This window comes from Myotis myotis, unplaced genomic scaffold (genome assembly GCF_014108235.1).
Source record: "Myotis myotis isolate mMyoMyo1 unplaced genomic scaffold, mMyoMyo1.p scaffold_m19_p_5, whole genome shotgun sequence".
Lineage (NCBI taxonomy): Eukaryota > Metazoa > Chordata > Mammalia > Chiroptera > Vespertilionidae > Myotis > Myotis myotis.
In genome coordinates this window covers 64,545,050-64,565,282 of record NW_023416357.1, presented here as the reverse complement: position 1 = coordinate 64,565,282, position 20,233 = coordinate 64,545,050, and the positions used below count along the sequence as shown (strand labels likewise).

General features: G+C 43.7%; 1 protein-coding gene and 1 pseudogene across 5 annotated transcripts in view; one reads left to right on the top strand and one right to left on the bottom strand.

Annotated features, from left to right (window-relative positions):
• Window positions 1-20,122, bottom strand: part of MAN2A1 (mannosidase alpha class 2A member 1) — a 166,124-nt gene extending 146,002 nt beyond the window's left edge. For 2 of the 5 annotated variants that reach the window (XM_036309636.1, XM_036309635.1), the window contains exon 1: window positions 19,950-20,122. In XM_036309636.1, coding sequence (XP_036165529.1) covers window positions 19,950-20,084 — 135 coding nt within the window. In that variant the 5' untranslated portion in view covers window positions 20,085-20,122. Of the gene's footprint in view, window positions 1-11,234; window positions 11,529-19,949 lie in introns of those variants that run through there. The other 3 variants (XM_036309633.1, XM_036309641.1, XM_036309634.1) reach the window with 3 other exon arrangements.
• Window positions 8,276-8,563, top strand: LOC118656378 (annotated as a pseudogene).
• Window positions 20,123-20,233: the final 111 nt, after the last annotated feature.

Below are 20,233 nucleotides of genomic sequence, written 5' to 3'. Positions count from 1 at the left end.
CCCTCACTCTCAAATGCCACCACACTGGTCCAAGCCACAGATACTCTCTTCTAGCCTAGTAAAACAGTCTCTTAACTGATTTCTCATGTCCACATCTTTTAACCATACCCTAATACGATTCAATACCTTTCCTACATGCCCGTGTTCATTTCTCAATATACTGAAAATACCTTGCCCCACAATCAATAAGGATCTGCATTTCTATCATTCCATCCTTTGCTTTCTTGTCTTCCCCAACTTAGCTTCACACTGTGAAAAAGATAATTCTAATTCAGCTCCTCCCCACCTCATCTCAGTACCTTGGTACATACGGTATCTACACTAATAAAAGACAAAGATGCTAATTGACTGTACCTTTGCTATGCCCTAAGCCACACCCACCAGCCAATCAGAGCAACTATATGCAAATTAACCCAACCAAGATGGCAGCTGGCAGCCACGGAGCTGGAGCAAGCAGGAGGCTTGGTTGCCCGGGTGATGGAGGAAGCCAAGCTTCCCACCTGCCCTGAGCCGGCTGTGGCCTCCGCTCATGGAAACAAAGTTTCAATTATAGAAGACAAATAAGTCCCAGATACCTGCTTCCAGCCAGCCTCCACTGGGAGCTTGGGTGGCTGGGGGTTGTGGTCAGCCTGCAAACAGTCATCAGCCCCTCACCCAGGCTGGCCACACCCTCATAGGGTCAGGGTCCCTGCTGGGGGACTTAGCCAGCCTGAAAATGGCCCTCAGCCCCTCATCCAGGATGGCCAGGCACCCCAGTGGGGACCCCCACACTGAAGGGAGTGTGACCAGCCTAAAAAGGGCCCTCAGCCCCTCACCCAGGATGGCCAGGCACCCCAGTGGGGACCCCCACACTGAAGGGGCTGTGGCCAGTCTGCAAACAGCCATCAGCCTCTCACCCAGGCTGGCCAGGCACTCCTATATAATAAAAGGGTAATATGCAAATTGACCCTAACAGCAGAATGACTGGGAATGACTGGTCCCTATGGCACACACTGACCACCAGGGGGCAGATGCTCAATGCAGGAGCTGTCCCCTGGTGGTCAGTGTGCTCCCACAGGGGGAGCTCTGCTCAGCCACGAGCCAGGCTGATGGCTGCCAGTACAGCGGTGGTGGTGAGAGCCTCTCCCGCCTCCTCAGCAGTGCTAAGGATGTCCGACTGCAGCTTAGGCCTGCTCCCCACTGGCAAGTGGACATCCCCCGAGGGCTCCCGGGCTGCCAGAGGGATGTCTGACTGCTAGCTTAGGCCCAATCCCCCAGGGAGCAGGCCTAACCAGCAAGTGGTCATCCCCCAAGGGGTCCCAGACTGCGAGAGGGCACAGGCCAGGCTGAGGGACCCCCCCGAGTGCACAAATTTTTGTGCACCGGTCTTCTAGTTCTCTATAAAGTTCTTCAACTCTCCCTCAAATGGCTGCTCTGCTAACCTTCCCCAGCCATCCTATCTAAAATAGATAGGTCTCTCACATGTTACACTCTATGTTAACTTATTTTTTGTTTCTTTCACAGAATTTCTATTATTTTATTCAGGTATTGCTTCCCCATGTCCATCACTAAATGAATCTCTATATTGGGAACAGGAATCATTCATTATTGTACCCTAATGCCTAGCACAATAACTGGCGCAAAATAGGATTGCAAAATACAGGAATGAGCAAAAGCACGCTTACAGTTGTAAGTAAGTGAATTAGAGTTTATTCTTGTATTATTATTTAGTGAGTATTATATTTTCCATATGAACTACTGTAAACCTGCTTTTGCTCACCCCTGTATTTATTGAGGGGGGAAAGTTAAAAAGAAAAACAGTGACATTTTTTTCTATGGAAGTATTAAATGTCTTTTTTGGGCACATAAACCTACACCAAAAATAACACAAATAAAAATAACACTAACTGGCCCTGGCCAGGTAGTTTGGTTGGTTAGCACATCATTACAATATGCCAAAGTTACAGATTCAATCTCTGGTCAGGACACATACAAGAACAAGCAACCAATGAACGCATAAGTAAGTGGAATAACAAAATCAATGTCTCTCTCTCTCTTCCTGTCTCTAAAATCAAGAAATTAAAAACTTAAATTTTAAATAAAGATAAAAATAACAATTTTTAAAGAAAGGGGAAAAAAAAGAATCTTTACTGTAACCCAAAAAGAAGTAAAGTCCTAAATAATAGGGTGACAGTTTAAGAAATGACAAAAACTGATCCATTCTTGGCCACAGGTGACAATCATGACCTCATGATTAGGGTAAAATATGTGGCTCCTTTTCTTGGGAAAAGATTGTGGATTCTGTACAGTCAGTCCACATTCACTACCATCAGTAACCAATGGGCTACAATTGATGCAAGGGAGAGACAGACTTTGGAAAAAGAAACTGTAGATGATGCTAGAATCCTTCATACCATGCTAGTGATATAAGATCTTCATTTAATAAAATCTAGTTTCTAGTTAAGAAAACTTTAGAGGAAATGTTATTACACATTTAATATAACCACCAATGGCAGTATTCAAAAGAAATAAAACCTTACCACAATGTATGTGTGGGTATGTATCTGAAACTCCAAATTTCTAACATCTTTCATCATCTTTCATTTTTACCCTCTTCAAATCTAATTTTGTTAGAGTCAGCCACATCAGGATTTTTCTGGACTTTGATTCTATCACTGAATGTGCCATGCCCACCATGTAGCAAGTGTGGTGAGGTGAGCAGAGTACAAATAGAACCATCAGAATCATATGCAAGGCTGGTCATCATAACAAATTTCAGAATCCATCCTGAAATCTCAGTAAGGGCCCCAGCCAAGAGAATAACCACTAAAATGGCAGCTTCTGTCCTCCCACAAAGATAAAACAATTAGCTATCCATGAACAAAAACAGTCCTGGGAGATCTCTTACAAAACTTTAGCAACACAGTTAAACAACAAAATCTGAGAATGACCATACACACAAAAGAAGGAAGACAGCTTCATTTTGCCTGCATCATCCCATCCCCCAAGCCAGTACTGCTAAACACCAAAGGGAACTCCCCAGCTAGAAAGAGTCCCCTTTGCTGGGAAAGAAGAATGGGTAAGTGACAAGCTTCCCCAGCCTTCACTGCACAGAGACATATAGAGACAGCTCAGAACAAGGAAGAAAAGCAAGAGCTACCAATAACAGCCATATATAGAAAGAGCAACACAGGTTCACAGTGACCTGCTCTACGGACAAACCCTGCTTTCACCACCAAAGAAGGACCAACCCAAAAGCCAGCACAGCTGCCGTGAAAGCCCTGCAGACTTCACCAGTTTTAGCCCACGTTTATTGGCATTCGCTAATGCCAGCTACCTATGTTCCACCCTCCTCCCTCCCCGTAATCTCTGGAGACAAGGAATCACACCAGCAGCCAGCCCAGGCCTCTGAGGCTGCAGAAATCCAAGACTCCAGGCTTTTTATTATTTTTTTAAATATATTTTATTGATTTTTTTACACAGAGGAAGGGAGAGGGATAGAGAGTTAGAAACATCGATGAGAGAAAAACATCGATCAGCTGCCTCCTGCACACTCCCCACTGGGGATGTGCCCGCAACCAAGGTACATGCCCTTGACCGGAATCGAACCTGGGACCCTTGAGTCCACAGGCCAACGCTCTATCCGCTGAGCCAAACTGGTCAGGGTGACTCCAGTCTTAAGTCCCACAGCTAACCCCCACTGCCATGGGGCTAGCTGTGCACTTGTATTCCATGAACCTGAACCCTGTCATCAGTCTCCACTTTCTATGTATGCCCAGGAAGACTATGCAGCCATGGGAGAGCATTTCTATAGCTAGAGCATTTCTATAGCTAAGGTCCCACAGTTGCTTGTGGTCCCAGATGAAGCTCTGTCTTGTCACTATCACACACCTGCAACTAGACCCTCCAGCTGTGCACCTGCATACCCCCCAGCCTAACCCATCATTAGTATCCACTACCGTGTGCCCATGTGAGACTGAGCAATCACAGTAGTGCATATCAACAAGTGCCCCTGCAACTACCAGTGCGCCCACAGTTGGCCCCAGCCCAGGCTGCCTGCCTTGTCTCCCACTACTTACATGTATGTTTGCAACCAGCCCCTGCCTCTACAGAGGGCCATAGCAGCTAACCCCCAGAGCTGAATGTATACACACCACCTGTTCTAGCCACCAGGGCTGTCTGGCTTTCATCCCTAGCCACTGGACCTGGAGGTGCCACTGAGGACCCTTGCAGTCACTGCAGACACTCTGCAACATTTGCCAAGGACCACACAGTTGTCAATGCTGTGGAGGCCTGTGGACAGAGTAAAAAAAAACCCACACCAACCCTGAAACCCGTACAGTAACACATCCTGCACTGGGTGCCCTGCAGGCTAGACATAGTGTCACAGCGTGCTCCAGCATCCCTCACCCACAGGTGAAGAGCTTCCCTTACTGAAGCCAGTTCACAAAGTTTAAACCGCTGTTTGTTGTGATTTATTACAGAAATAGAATATTAATACACCTGGCAAAGAGTTGAACCAATATAAAGCTTAGAAAGTATCCTTACACTTAAGAGTCCCTGTCAGGCCGAAACCGGTTTGGCTCAGTGAATAGAGCGTCGGCCTGCGGACTGAAAGGTCCCAGGTTCGATTCCGGTCAAGGGCATGTACCTGGGTTGTGAGCACATCCCCAGTGGGAGATGTGCAGGAGGCAGCTGATCGATGTTTCTCTCTCATCGATGTTTCTAACTCTCTATCTCTCTCCCTTCCTCTCTGTAAAAAAATCAATAAAATATATTAAAAAAAAAAAAAGAGTCCCTGTCAGAGGAGGCTTCCCAAGTCCCCATGCAAAGTAGAGAGCTGTAAGCCTGAGGAGCTATGGCATTAGAGCAATGGAGGCTGAGACCATGCCACTTTATATGCTGTTTCCCCAGGGGCATAGTTTGTTCTAACAAGCTATAGAATAAAGGTGGCAGGAAAAACCTTTATGGTTAAAAATATTTTTCAGAGAAAGAAACACCAACATCTCCATTTTCAACAGTTTGGGGACTAATAAATAAAAAGTGTATTTAGCTGTTCTGGAGTTATGGTGGGGCAAGTGGAGTAAGAGGCTACTGAAGTTGGCCAGGTAAACACCTTGGTGTCTTGGGCCATGGTGGTGGAAATGGAGGAATGTGAAAGCATTTGACTGGACTGATGAATTAGGAAAGGAGAGGGCAAGAAAAATGGCCTTTTTCTTGCTAAGGCAACTGGCAGGATGATAGGTGGCATTTTAGGAAAATAAATGCTGGGGAAGGAGCAGAGTGAGAGGCAAAGGTTCTGTTCTAGAACCACTAGATAGCTCAGTGGTGTTATGAGGTAGATATGAAAGTCTGAAAATCAGGAAAATATATAAACTTGAGTGGCCACTATAAATATGAATTTAAAGCAGTGGGAATGAATGGGATTACCTAAGAGAGAGTGCACAGAGCTGCTTTTTATAATTTTAAAAGGCTCACCAGGCAATTCTCACACATCTGCAGTTAAGAACCATTGCATTAAAGCTAAATATAGGGTCTGTGATTTGGTAAAAGATCAGATGCTTTCCACTAGGGATTTTCACAACTAGTGCAGTAGTTCTCAGTCAGACACTATTCAACTATATACAGGAAAATCCTGCTTTTCAGTTAGATCTCAAGCCCTTAACAGCAAAGTATTTTGATTTGATAGAATGACAAGTAACCCCTCAAGTGACTGCTCTACCCCTTAAGATGTGTAGTGTTGATGCCAAAAAGAGTACAAACTAGGGCCACAGTTAGGTATCTAACTCTACTTCTGCAAGTCACAAATCAACAAGGCACAAATCACAGTTGCAAATGACTTTTTAATGATATTTTCCAGACCCAGGGCTTATCATGCCTGAATCTCTTCCAAGGTATTATCTTTATACTGCCACTTGTTCATTCAAAGAAATAAATGCCCTCGCCATGTGAGCATGAAGAATACTTAATTATATAATACCTTGCTAAAACACAAGCGCAATGCATTCTTTGCCCTGGCAAATCATATTCATAACCTCACACATGCCTAGATGTGACAGTAACAGAGGCTGCTAGATGCAGGATACAGATATATGACAAGAGTCCCTGCACTGGGGTTGTGAAGGGAAGAGCTGGGACTCGCAGCTCACCATCCCTTGCTCTGGTGGGGTACTCAAAGGACTGTGGCTGCACCTGGGTAAACACTCTGCAGCTGCAAGAATCACTATTGAAGATGCTCAACCCACACCTAAAATAACAACAGGCCACTCAGGTTTTCCCCAACTTTGTAATCCCCACCCTCTCACCACCTCCAAAAGCATGGTCATGATTCCAGTTGCTGGCACTTTCTTCTGCTCAAGGACACAGCTCCATCTCCACGCTGTGAGCTTCCAGATGTATATTTAAATTAGAACCATATAAACCCCACCTGCACTAGCCTAATGCAGCATCACAGAAACCACTGCCTATTGAGGCAACATTTTAGGCACCACATTGCTATATAAATGAGATTCTGCCAAACAGGTATCTTTTTAATAACTATTATTAGAAAAAGGACCTGTAAATAAGACAAAATATTTGGATTATAAAATATTTTCATACAATGTAGCATTATTACTTTCAAATACATTTAATAACTGCATCAAGTAGTGCTAAGCAAATTAAGTGTTGTCTAATAGAATATTTTTTTATTCAATACTTGTCAAATTGTTCTGTGGAACATTATTTTCTTTATACTTTTTGCTAAAAAAAAAAGTGGGTTTTTTTAACCATACTGATTTTTCTTCTAAAATGTATTTTCACTGTATTTCTCTTCTGAGATAATATTTTTCAACAGTATATTTTACCCAAGACTACTCATGGAAGTTTATGAGATGTACTTTTATACCGCAACAATTCCCAGAGAACCACAGTCATACTGTCATATGTCATCTGGCCAGTGATTGCTGGTCTATGTTGGTCATCTTTCTTATATTTTTTGACATATGCCTGTCTTTTTATACAAGTGTTATTATGCACTATCCATTTATACTATCTAAACTCCCATGGATGAATGGCATATATTGTGTTTTAGGACCTGTTGTTAAATAAATGCAACTGACATGTCTAAGATGGTTTTTCATACAGAAGTAGTTTTGGGGAGCCTCTGAAAATAGAGTTGTATTAAGTAGATAATTAGCTTATATACAGTAATCATTTCCTCAATAAGCTCCTTATACCCCTCTCTAAATTCTGAATTTCCTAACTAACTCTTTACAAGCACCAAGGATTATATAGTTTTACAAGTCCTTCCCTACTGACTTTTCTTTACAAAAATTCATCTGAAGCAATTGCTCCCCAAGGGTAAGGTGGGACCTGGTAAATACCACAGAAGCAACAATGCAATAGGAAAGCACTATATAATATATAAAATTACAATAATAGCAAACGTCTAAATGTCATACCATCTGCCTCAAAGAAGAGTTAAGGATATAAATTCTTGGGTTCTCAAACCTTTTTATTCTTCTTTTAAGAAATTATTGGTTAGATTTTCTCCACAAAAGTCACAAGAAATATCTTGAATCTCCAGTGTTGTCCTCATTTGGCCCTACAATTTTCACGAGTGGCCTGGGCACAAACACAGTTCTTACTTCTTCAGTTTATGGGGGGGTCAGCAACCAATCAAAGAGTAGGGACTCTTCTTCACCATAAACAAGAAGCAGTTGGATTTCTGATATTCTCAGAAATCTGACTTCAGAATAACCTTGAACTTTGAGGTCCCTACTTCAGGTATTGCCTTTTAATATTTAATTAAATATCTATCCTTCTCCATCTCTCTCTCTCTCTCTCTCTCTCTCTCTCTCTCTCTCTCTCTCTCTCTCACACACACACACACACACACACACACACGAATTTTCTTTTCTTAAGCCTAGAAAAAATGATTTCCTATTGAAATTATTCTTTGAAATTTTTCCTTATGATATATTTATCTTTTCTTAGGTGTGCTGGTCAACGATCTGGCTTCTGACAATTTGAATACAAGCTGCTTAATTTATTAACATCTGCTACACAATAATCTTAATATAAGAAGTGGAGCTCTTGGCTATAAGAAATGTACTTGGCTCTCTGCTCTCTTCTCACAAAGTATAGTCCCAAGTGAGCTCATTCACTCTCATATACTGATGACTACCAGATCAGCATCTCTCTTCCCTGATCTCTCACTCTGGCATTCCAGCCCACTTGGCTATTTCTACTAATGTTCACATCATCAGAAATGAAACTGAAGCCTTTCTGGTGATGACGACCTCCCCACTACAATATGCCTCTCGCTAAGGATTCCTCTGTCCTTCTCCAGAAGAGAAGAGGAAACACAGGAAGAAGCACCTGGTGCAGAGCCCCAATTCCTACTTCATGCATGTAAAATGGCCAGGATGCTATAAAATCACCACCGTCTTTAGCCATGCATAAATGGTAGTTTTGTGTGTTGGTTGCTCCACTGTTCTCTGTCAGTCACCAGGAGGAAAAGCAAGGCTTACAGAAGGATGCTCCTTCAGAAGGAAGCAGCACTAAAAGCACCTCAAATCAAGATGAGTGGGAAACCATTCCAATAAACACATTTTAGATACAAAAATAGAAGAAGAAAAAAAGAAAAGAAACTGAACTTGGCTTCCAAACCAGCTTATCTTTCAAACTATCCCCTTCTGCAAATAGTACAGTCTCCTAATACCCCAAAGGAAAAAGGTGGAAGAAATGTTTGACTCAAACCAACCCTTTATCAAATCTGTTAAAAGCCTTGCTGCTTCTTTTTACAGAATGTCGCCACATACTTCCTCTTCCTCTTGACTCTAGCCAATTCAGTACTAGTATAAGGATTTACTGCCTTATGTCTATACTAGAGGCCTGATGCATGAAGATTTGTGCCTTCCTTCCCCTGGGTGCTGGCACCACCTTCACTCTAGCCCAGAGCCGCCTTTCCACATTCGCTCCAGCCCGGAGCTGCCTTTCTGCCTTCGCTCCAGCCCAGAGTCACCTTGCTGCCTTTCCACCTACCGCCTTCGCGCACTGCCCAGAGGCCCGGACCAGGTGGGGTGGGGCGGAACACCTGCGCCCCAACCCGGCTGCCACCATCTTTGTCACGTCAATTTGCATGTTTCCTCCTTATTGGCTGTGGGTGCCATCATCTTTGTCGAGAAGTGAGTCAATCTGCATATTCTGTCTTTATTAGATAGGATAACCTCAACAGATTCTCAGCTCCTTACTGCTTCCGAGTCTTCCTACACACTGCTACCAGAATAATCTAGATTGAATAAACTCTTAGCTGTCTTCTGGGTCTAAAATTTTCTATGAAATTAATTTTCCAGTCCTGCTTTTCTCAAGCAGCTTTCTGGTATACTGAGTAACTTCAAATGGTTTACTTCTGTCTAACTCATAACTCCTCAGAGTGGTTCTCAGGGTAATTCACAATCAGATCCCAAACTACCTACCCTGTTTTCCCAACTACTCTTAACATGCAACAAAGATTCCAAGTCAATCTACTCACTTCTTGTGATTCCGGGTTCCTTCATGACTCCAAGCCTTTGAAAGCATTGTATTCATATTCAAGAATGTTATTTCTCCCTTCAAAGTCTTACCCAATCAGAAAAGCCTAGCTTTTTTCCCAAGTCCTTTGGTCAGCTTGGCCTGGGCCATAACCATAACTTTGTTGCTTCTAAATTCCCTTTAAAACCTTTGCCCTTTTATCAAGAGTATGAATTCATCCCTGGCTAGTGTTTCTCAGTGGTTGGAGCATCCCCCTGTGCACCAAAGGGCAGTGGGTTCAATTCCCTGTCAAGGGCATGTACCTGGGTTGTAGGTTCAATCCCTGATCTGGGGCCAGGGATCAATGCAGGAGGCAACCAATTAACATGTCTCTCTCATTTCGATTATCTCTCCCCCTCCTTCATTTCCTTCTATTCTCTCTAAAAACCAACTAAAAAATATCCTTAGGTGAGGATTAACAAAACAAAAAAAGTGGGGGGATATGAATTAAAATCACAGTCTTATTTTATTTTTTGCTCCTGTATAACCAGAACCTACAACAGTGCCTAATACATAATAGGTAAATCTCTGTTCATAAATATTTGTTCATTGGTAATAACTGGCATTTACTGAATGCCAGGCACTGTTTTAACTTCTTTAACTCTTACTGAACCATTAAATGACACTTAACTGTCTCTTATTGTTTCACAAATGGCAGTTATATCTCCTCAAATAACCAAGAAGCCTTTTCAAAGCAAGTAATGTATCTAGTATGTCTATTGTAATATCCATAGTGCTGAATACATAGGAAGTTTTCAAATATATGCTGGGTATAGTACAAGATAAGGGCCACTGAATTATAGTGTCTTAGGTATGCTATGACTGGTTCTGAAATCTGGGGCAAATTTCTGAATTTTACGTGTCTCAGTGTCCTTATCTGAAAAACCAAAGACTAAATTACCAGATCTGGAAGCACTCTCCCTACTCTAAAATTCCATGTCTGATTTTTTTCATATTACCACTTTTCTGGGGTTCTGGTGAATATTAAAAAGAATACCTCATTGGGTTCTAAAAATGCAAATTTTTTTGTGTAGAAAATAATTCTGAGAATGATTCATACTCTCAGGCTTCCATCCTCTAATGCTCCACAGGATTTTTTTTTTAAAAAATCTACCACAAAGGCAAGGCCCAAAAATTCCACATTTCTCTACATCTTTGGTATGAAGGAACAGAGGGGAACTGCTCAAAGGACATCTTCTGCCCCAAAGTACAGCCTCACCCTGAAGGAGAAGAGCTTCCCACCACAAAACTAAACACTAGCTGTGCTAGAGGAAAGGTGTTTAAAAGGGAAAAAAAAAAAATCAGCAAATTCCCTGGCTCTCCAGTCTCCTGATTCAGAACAATGAGCTCACTAGTGGAATTGGAACACATTTTGGAGCCTGCTCTGCCTTGGAAAAAGCATTTAATTTCTCTGAACCTCTTAAGGCACCGACCTGAAAAGGAAGCCAGTGGGGAAACCCATTTACATGTGAAAAATGCATACATTTAAAAATGGGAAAATATACTTAGAAGTTGTAACACCATTCAATGAGAAGAATTACCCCCCACTTTGTTCATACTAACTCTACAGCAAATTAACGATGACAGCAAAATCTCTGAGGACAAAAAAGGGATGTGGACTCTGCCACAAGAAATGAAGAAAGTCACACATTATCTTTAAGAAGCATGAAGAAGGATTAAAATGAGCAGAAATTAATTACTCTTTGGTAAGTAGGATAGCAGTCCAGTGCCCTTTCAGACATCCTTGTAATTCTCTGCCTCCATGCTGAGCAGCCCTCACGGTTCCAGAGAAGACTGCAAATTCTGGCCCAGATCTTTGGTTTATGAGGAAGATACCTAGACACTGGCTCTCCCTCTATAGATTACTAATAATCCCAGTAGTCAGATTAGGTTCACAATTCAGTCTATCTGTAAATTATTATAAATCCAAATATTATAAAGTTATGGTTTTCAATCTTGAGACTTGATTAATCTTGTATAGTTCATGCCCTAGAACCCTGTGTCCCAGAGCAGTCCTGCAGTGAGAAACCTTCAGGTGATAGGAAGAAAACAAATTAAACATGTCAAACACGTCTGTAATCCAGCATGAAAGTTCTCTGTGGATACCTAGAAATCTATGAACACGTAGATAACACTAGTTTCAAACCACACTCCCAAAAAACAAACTAAATTTGATGAATGCTTATATAATGACCAGTTTACTAGTATGAGACTTTTATTTGTTTTTAATTAACCCATCTCTACTTCAAGGTCAAACCACACTATAAGTCTCCAATGTTAATAACAGAGAAATACAGTTTAAACCAATAATTAGAGAATTATTTTCTGTAAAGGGCCATTTTAAAAATATTTTTGCCTTTGCGGGCCACCTGCCCTTATAGCACAATTCATAGAAAAATGAGTTGTGGATATGACATGAAATGTTTAACCATTTAAAAACATAAAAAGCATCCTTACCTTGTGGCCCTACAAAGGTGGCAGTCTAGATTTGGCAGCTGACTTAGGCAGAGTTTAAGACCAAAGGCCTTGGAGACAAAAGGGAAGGAAGGGAGATATTTGCCAAGAACTTTGTTCTTTTCCTAACCCTACCTTCATCCCCCTTTCTTTAAAGAAGGCTATTTAGAACAAAATGAAATGAATAGAGGAAGTCTCCACACACTTTATTTTCCACTTTCCCTGCTTTTTCTCATCTCAAGAAAGGATACAAAATGCAGTAACCAGAATCATTAGAATTAACATAAAACAATGATACACTGAAGAAAGGAAATAATTTGCTAAGAAAATTTTAGATATCTCCAATTATTTTTACATATGACTTTTATACTACCTTGTTACTAATCAATATATCTTATCTTCCTGTGCTAAAAAGTAGAGGGAATACAACCTGGACTACTGCCAATCTCTAATTCAGCTTGCAGAAAGTGAAAGATGATCTAACTACCATCACCTTTTCTCCATAATGCTTTTCTCAGAATAAATATATCCAATTTTTTAAAAATTAAATTTCATTATAATAATCTTCCATTTTTTCCTTAACTTGTATATGAACATAATCTACCCTCATATTTCCTGTAACATATTGCAATTAGAATCCTAAATATGTAAGTGAATTTTAGGCATCCAGACAAAGGATACATTTCAATCATCCAAAAATGCTAGGTATCTTTTTGAGTATTGAAATTAAGCCTTTTGACCACTCCTTCCTAAAACACAAAATGCTAACAAAGAGCAGTGTATAAAGAATAGGCTTTTGGATAGACTGCAGCCAAACTGGTTTTCAATAAGGTTGAGTTTTGCTCCATAGGACATTCAACAACGTCTGAGGACATTTTGGGTTGCTACACCTGAGGGAAAGGAGGGAAAGAGGTGTTTCTGGCATATTCTGAGTAGAGACAAAGATGCTGCTACAAGACATGGGACAGCCCCCACACCAAAATGTTACAATAGCAATGATGATGTAAGGCAGACAAAGATAGAATTTGTACAATTTTAAGCTGAAGTGCTTCAAGGCTGATATTTTCTTTAGAAAACAGCATGTTAAAGTTAAAAATTTAACGTAAAATATTTACTGGGTTGGTGTGGCTCAGTGGTTGAGTGTAAGCCCATGCACTGAAGGATCACAGGTTTGATTCCAGGTCAAGAGCTCTTACCTGGGTTGCAGGTTTGCTCCCTATCCCAGTTGGGGCAGGTGCAGGAGGCAACCAATCAATATGTCTCTCTCAAACGGGTAATATTTCTATCTATCTCCACCTCCTTCCCTTCCTCCTCCTCCTCCTCTTCCTTCTTTCTCTCTCTCTCTCTCTCTAAAAAACAATGGAAAAAATATTCTCAGGTGAGGAGTAACAAAATTTAAAAAAAAACACGCTATTTAATGGATAACTACTATATGTTCGTCGGCATAAAAGTACTAACAACATTAAAGCATCTCACAGAAAAAACTATGTTATGACCTCAAGAAACTGAGTGTATTTAAAGCAAAGGATTTACTTCCTCCTATCAAAAGGCAAATTTAGCAATACTCAAACTAGGTTTCATATACTAGGTTTGAACTCTATTTCAATACAATTAACCCTCGCACTTATTTGATCCTAAGCATGATTTCAACCTTAAAATTAGCAGCATGGCTTGAAATCTGCTACTGAAAGAGAAACCCATTTTAGCTAAAATAGTCTGCTTCCTCTTGACAACTATGAAAAAAAGCAAAATTCACTCTTTCAGAGTTCCTCCTCCCCTCTTTAGTTCTTTATGTACTGGAAAAGCAGATGCTATGCTACTATGAACTTGACCACGAAGACAGACGGGGTCAAAATGCAATGACTTTATGATCCAGCAACCAGAGATCATGTCGCAGCTGCTGAATATCCTTCCATTTTCTTAAAGCTCTCTATGGAAGGGAGGGAACAACAAACAAAAACAGACTGTTGGACTAAAAAAAAAAAAAAAGCTAATAATTAAGCAGGGGATCAGAAGCAGCTACTGAACTACTCCTTCTAGGAAAATCTCAATACTTATGCCATCTGTCAAAAAAGGCCAAAGTTTTAACAGCCATCACAAAAAGCAATAGCTGACTCAAAGTGAAAACAACAAGTAAAATTGGTAATTTTAGTCAATGCTTTTTCCACAACCCAGAAATCCCTTAATGCTAATGAGTAACAGAAAATCTCCTGCAAAACAGGATTGCAACATCCCCAAATAAACGAACTTGTTTAGGCCCTGACAGCAGTGCTGACCTGGGAACAGCACACTCAATTCAATTTAAGAAATAATAAACTGAAACCTTCAGACCAGATGCAGTCATGAGTGTTTGTCCCAGGGGTGTATAGGAAGTAAGTTGAGTGTTAGTGAAACGTGCTGGGCAGTAGGAGTCCTGCAGGATTATTGGACGCGGGGCGGGTAGAGGAGACCAGCCTCACCAGAGGCTTTCAAGTTCTTGCATTCCTCCTAAAAGCCTGGTTGCCACCACTGTCGAAGTTCCACCCCTCCCCCAAAGTCACAGATCTCAAACATTGTACCCCCCCAAAATGAAACAAGCTCCCATATACACCCCTGCCCAAACACCAGCAACAAGTGCTACAGTTTAGATAGAGCGCACTTGAGTGTGAAGAAGCAGGGAAGATCATGTTTTTCTACCTATCATTAAAGATGCACAAATTTCTTAAAGCGAGATAAAACAACTGGAGAGTGGAGGTCAACTTTTATTAAACATCATCTATGTTGGACTCTTTAAAAAGTACTAGAAATGTAAAGCATTTAAGCTTATTTTTATATGTGTATTACACTTTTACAATAAAAGTTAAAAAACGAAAAGGCACAATAGTCCCCACTTTCCAGTTTCTTTCAATGGAATACTTATGTAAAGACAATCTCACTTTATCTGGGTACAATAATAAAGTTTGAAACTTCATTTTCGTATTTCTCATCAGTCCCAAAAGTTACTATTAATCCTTATGGTCCTATGCTATACTCGTTATTTAAAGATTGATCATTTGTTATACAAAACCTGGCTCATTGATTTAACTCTCCAGACCCAAACAAAAGACAACATATTATACACACAGTTGATCCTATGTAACTTGAGAAATATGCTTGTAAGAAGTGATAAAGCATTTCAGAAAGACCTTGACAATGTTTCTCCTTTCTAGCTGCTGGAATTCTTACATTACCTCAAAACATCATCTTTAGGGCATTAGGCCCTTGCCAGCCTTTCATTCAGAGTTGAATTTTTATTAATTTTTCTAGCTGAGATATATTAACCCTGAAATATGTACATATGCTAAAACAGACAAGGCCACCTGTTGCCTCCAGGCCTCAAAGAAATTCCTCCCAGGAGCACAGGGGGAAAGCCTTCCAAAGACTATCTTAGAAGCAGGCAGCTGCTCTAGGGTGGGAGAAACTGAAGCATCCTGAATTGGACCCACTTTTACCTCAGAGTCTGGCCAAGTGGTGGGAAACACAGAGTTGTGGGAGGAAGGAAGGAGTGAAAGCCAGAATAACAGCAAAATAGACTGCTCTTAATCTAGGATTGTTTTAAAACATATCTTATAAAATGGACTATATATCCTCCTGAAGGTTCCATATTAACTGAAAGAAACTAAAATGGACAAATCAGAGGAGTTCAATCCCTTCCTAGATAAATCACTCTGCTTGCATCAATGACATATAGTGCCTGCCTACCTTGGCTCTAATATAACTAAGGAATTCTGTAGCCAACCACAACAAAGTACTACGATACACTGCAATCTAAGTTTTGCTGTTTGGTGTTCTCATCAAATTAAGGTTTACATGACAGTAGTAGTAAAAAAAATCCTATCTAATAAAAGAGAAACATGGTAATTAGCATACGACTGCTACCCTTCCCATTGGCTAATCAGGGCGATATGCAAATTAACTGCCAGCCAAGATGGCGGCCGGCAGCCAGGCAGCTGGAAGCGAACATGAGGCTTGCTTGCTTCAGTGACTGAGGAAGCCAACGTTCCCCGCCTGCCTTGCCGTTTGAAACATTGTAACAAATATAGAAGCTAAAAAAAACCCCCAGAAACCTGCTTTGAGCCGGCCAGGATCTCAGAGCTGGAGTTAAACATTGTTTCGATTACAGAACCCAAACAAACCAGATACCTGCTTTCAGCAGCAAAGGCCTCAGAGCTGGAGCCAGAGCTAAAGCTGGCCCAGAAAAAGAAAAGAGAAAAAAGAAAAAAAGGAGCAGTTGGGAGCTTCAGTCGGCCTGAAAACAGCCCTCAGCCCCTCATCCAGACTGGCCAGGCACCCCAGTGGGGACCCCCACCCTGAAGGGTGTGTGACCAGCTGCAAACAGCCACCATCCCCTCACCCAGGCTGGCCAGGCACCCCAGTGGGGACCTCCACCCTGATCCAGGACACCCTTCAGGGCAAACCAGCCAGCCCCACCCATGCACCAGGCCTCTATCCTATATAGTAAAAGGGTAATATGCCTCCCGGCACCGGGATCAGCATGACAGGGGGCAGCGGCCAAACTGTCTGATCGCCCTGCGGCTCTGTGTGTGACAGGGGGCGGGGCCACAACCTCCCTATCTGCCCTGCTGTGTGTGTGACAGGGAAAGGCGCCCCAACCCCCTGATCAGCCCTGCTCTGTGCCTGATAGGGGGGAGCTCCCCAACCCTCTGATCGCCCTGCGGCTCTGTGTGTGACAGGGTGCGGCACCTCAACCCCCTGACCAGCCCTGCTCTGTGTGTGACAGGGTGCGGCGTCCCAACCCCCCCCCCCCCCCGCCACGGGCCCTGCTCTGTGTGTGACAGGGTAGAGCCATAACCTCCCCATCGGCCCTGCCCTGAGTGTGAGAGTGGCGGTGCCCCAACCCCCTGATCAGCCCTGCCCTGAGTGTGACAGGGGGCGGTGCCCCAACTCCCCTATCGGCCCTACTCTGTGAGTGACGGGGGGAGCTCCTCAACTCCCTGATCAGCCCTGCTCTGTGCATGACAGTGGGGAGCTCCCCAACCCCCTGACTAACCCTGCTCTGTGCGTGATAGGGTACGGAGCCCCAACCCCCCTGATGGGCCCTGCTCTGTGCGTGACAGGGGGCAGCGCCCCAACCCCGATTGGCCCTGCTCTGTGCATGACAGGGTACAGAGCCCAACCCCCCTGATGGGCCCTGCTCTGTGAGTGACAGGGGGCATCGCTCCAACCCCCTGATTGGCCCTGCTCTGTGCGTGATGGGGTGGCACCGCAACCTCCCATCGACCCTGCCTTGAGTGTGACAGGGGGCGGTGCCCCAACCCCCCAATCAGCCCTACCCTGAGCGTGACTGAGGGTGGCATCGCAACCTCCCAATCCGCCCTGCTCTGTGCATGACAGGGGAAGGCGCCCCAACTCCCCAATCGGCCCTGCTCTGAGCCCGACCAGGGGTTGCACCTAGGGATTGGGCCTGTCCTCTGCCACCCGGGAGCAGGCCTAAGCCAGCAGGTCGTTATCTCCCAAGGGGTCCCAGACTGCGAGAGGGCACAGGCCGGGCTGAGGGACCCCCCCCCTTCCCGCCGAGTGCACAAATTTTTGTGCACCGGGCCTCTAGTAAATAATCAAGTCAAATGTTGGATGGTGGGCTACACAATGATTTTCATTACAATGTTTAGCTCTGAAGAGAGCTAGAAGACACTCTGGGGGAGGTATAAATCTTAAGTATTATGTGTTCAGTAAAAGGAACATATTAATTAGGGTTTCATAATAAAAATTACATTTTAAAAATAACAGTCATAAGCTAAGGAGCAACATGTTCTCTGGCTTCCCCATCAGGTCTTTCTACAAGTAGGCTGGGGCCTAACAGTAGATAAAGGATTACTAAGAGACAGTACAGCCAGCAGCTGACAGCATAGACCCCAAAGGCCGCCTATTCAAATCTCAGCTTTTAGCTGTGTGACTTTGGACAAGTTCATCTCCCTGTGCCTCAGTTTCCTTACCTACTGGGTGATGGTAAGGAAATAGAGTTTACCATGGAAGACTGATATCAGACACACAAGTTAGGCTTACATCAGGTTTATCCTGTCCACTGCTTGGGGATTTAGTGGCTCTCCAAAACTAAATCAGCAGAGAAATCCAGTACTGAAAATCTGAGAAGCATACCCTTAAATACAAAAAACTCCACCTACCAAACCCTCTCCTCTTGCACACAAAACAGAAAACACACAGGGCCTTCTCTTCTAGCAGCCATTGTCACTTGCCATGAAATGCTTTACACTCTAAGCAGAAATTCAGCCCCTTGACAAGGACTAGGGCTGTATATTAAAATATTGGATTAACTTTGCCTGAGATGTCCCAGTAACTGAATGAGTCATTCACTTCTTCAGCAACAGTAAAATGTCAAGGTTGTCAACTGCAGCCCCAGATGTTTGCAAAAATCATTTCCAAGTGATCACCAAACCAAACCCAAATACCTAATTCAAGATAACACTTTAAGCTAAATATATCAGTTTTTATGATTTTTTCCTGTAATGAAAAAATTTTTTTAAATAGGGTTACTGGGGATGGGGGGGGGGAGGAATTACAGTAAAATGAGCCCCAAAATTATTAAACAGAATATTAAACAAGGCCTAGAATTCCTCGTTTTGCTCTTGCTTCACAGGGTGTATCCTTTTTAAAACTTTTTTCCAATCTTAACAAGCACTAAACAAACTCTAAACTCAAGATTTAAAGATACCCCATGTATATATATCTCACCATATTTTTCTCTATCAGGCTACTGTACTTAGAAGAAACAGAAGCTTTAAAATTTTTTGATACATCTGTTTATAACAAGATTTTCACTACCTCACACCTGCAAAATACTTTGCGTGTTCTAAACTGATGGTAGCATCCACATGGAGGTCTTTTTCACTTCTATAATAATTCAGGTAAAGTCAGTAGTTTAATTTGAAATAAAGTCAAGCCTTTTGCCCTAACGTATCATAAGAACAAATGACAAGGATACGTATTCTTTGGTCCTTTAAAGTGTCACACACACACACACACACACAAACACGTCAACTTGCTCTTCCACGTTTCTCTATCCCTTAGTCAAGTGGTTGTCGGATCCGTTTGTCAGGGTTTTGAGTTTCTCGGGTTCATTCATTACAGGGGATACTACACAATATTCAGTTCAACTAAAACTTCCTTGGCGTCCTGGTCAGTGGCAAATAACTAGAAACGAAATACACGCGGCACAGCATCATTCTCCGTTTGCTTATTCTTAGCAACTTTAAATAAAAGACTGAAGAGGGGTCCTTTTCCCCACTCGTTTGACAACTCGACCACCGGGCACAGGGCTGAGCGCCCCACAGCTTCCGGCTGGGGTATAACACGCGCTTCCCCGCTAGGCTCCCACGTCTGCTCCGAACCAAACCGATGTCATAGCTGAAGAATGACGACACTAAAACCAACCCTGCCGATTCACCTCGACGAGGACAGCAACACCCACTAAACTTTTGTCTATTTCTAAAGCGTGGGTGGGGTCAAAACGCCTCGCCGCTGGGGTCTGCGGGATCCACTTCCGCGACTGGATGCGGCTCGGGGCCTGTGCAGCTTAACCCCGCGCGGGCCGAGGGGCTGCCCCGCGGCGGTCAGACGGCGCTGCGCCAGCCAGGGAGCGCCCCACGCCGCGCCCGCGCTCCGGCCGGCAGGTGCCCGAGGCCGGCCGGCCTCACGGGCCAGAGCGCGAGTGCAGGAGCCGGGCCACTGCCCCCGCGCGCGGTCCCGCCGGGGCACGCCGCCCGGCACTTTGTTAACTCGGCGCGGCCGGGGAGGAGCAGGCTCTCCGCCATCCCCACGCGGCAAAGACGGGCTGGAGGAGTCTTCCTCCATCCAGTCCGGGCTCGCCCAGCCCCGGCGGGGGGCCTCCGCGGGAGGGAGAGGGCCGGGAGCGGCGGGTAACTACGCCCCCCCACCCCCTCGAACTCAGCACCCCCGGGGCTTACCTGGGGGAAGGAGCCCTCGCGGCGCTGGCCTTTTGGGTAGTCTAAGTGACCCCGGTCCAGCATCAGGTAGAGCGAGAATATCACCACGCAGAAGATCGCGCTGCCGAACACGGTGAACTGGCGGCTTAACTTCATTTTCCCCGGGAGACTCGGGGCCAGGGCACTGTCTTCACCCAAAGGAGCCGGGCGATGGACGCTCTAGGAAGCGGCCGCCGGAGGTGCCCCCACTTCCGAGCTCGGGCTCTCCTCGCTTTCTATTGCGGATGCGGGTCCCAACCACGCTC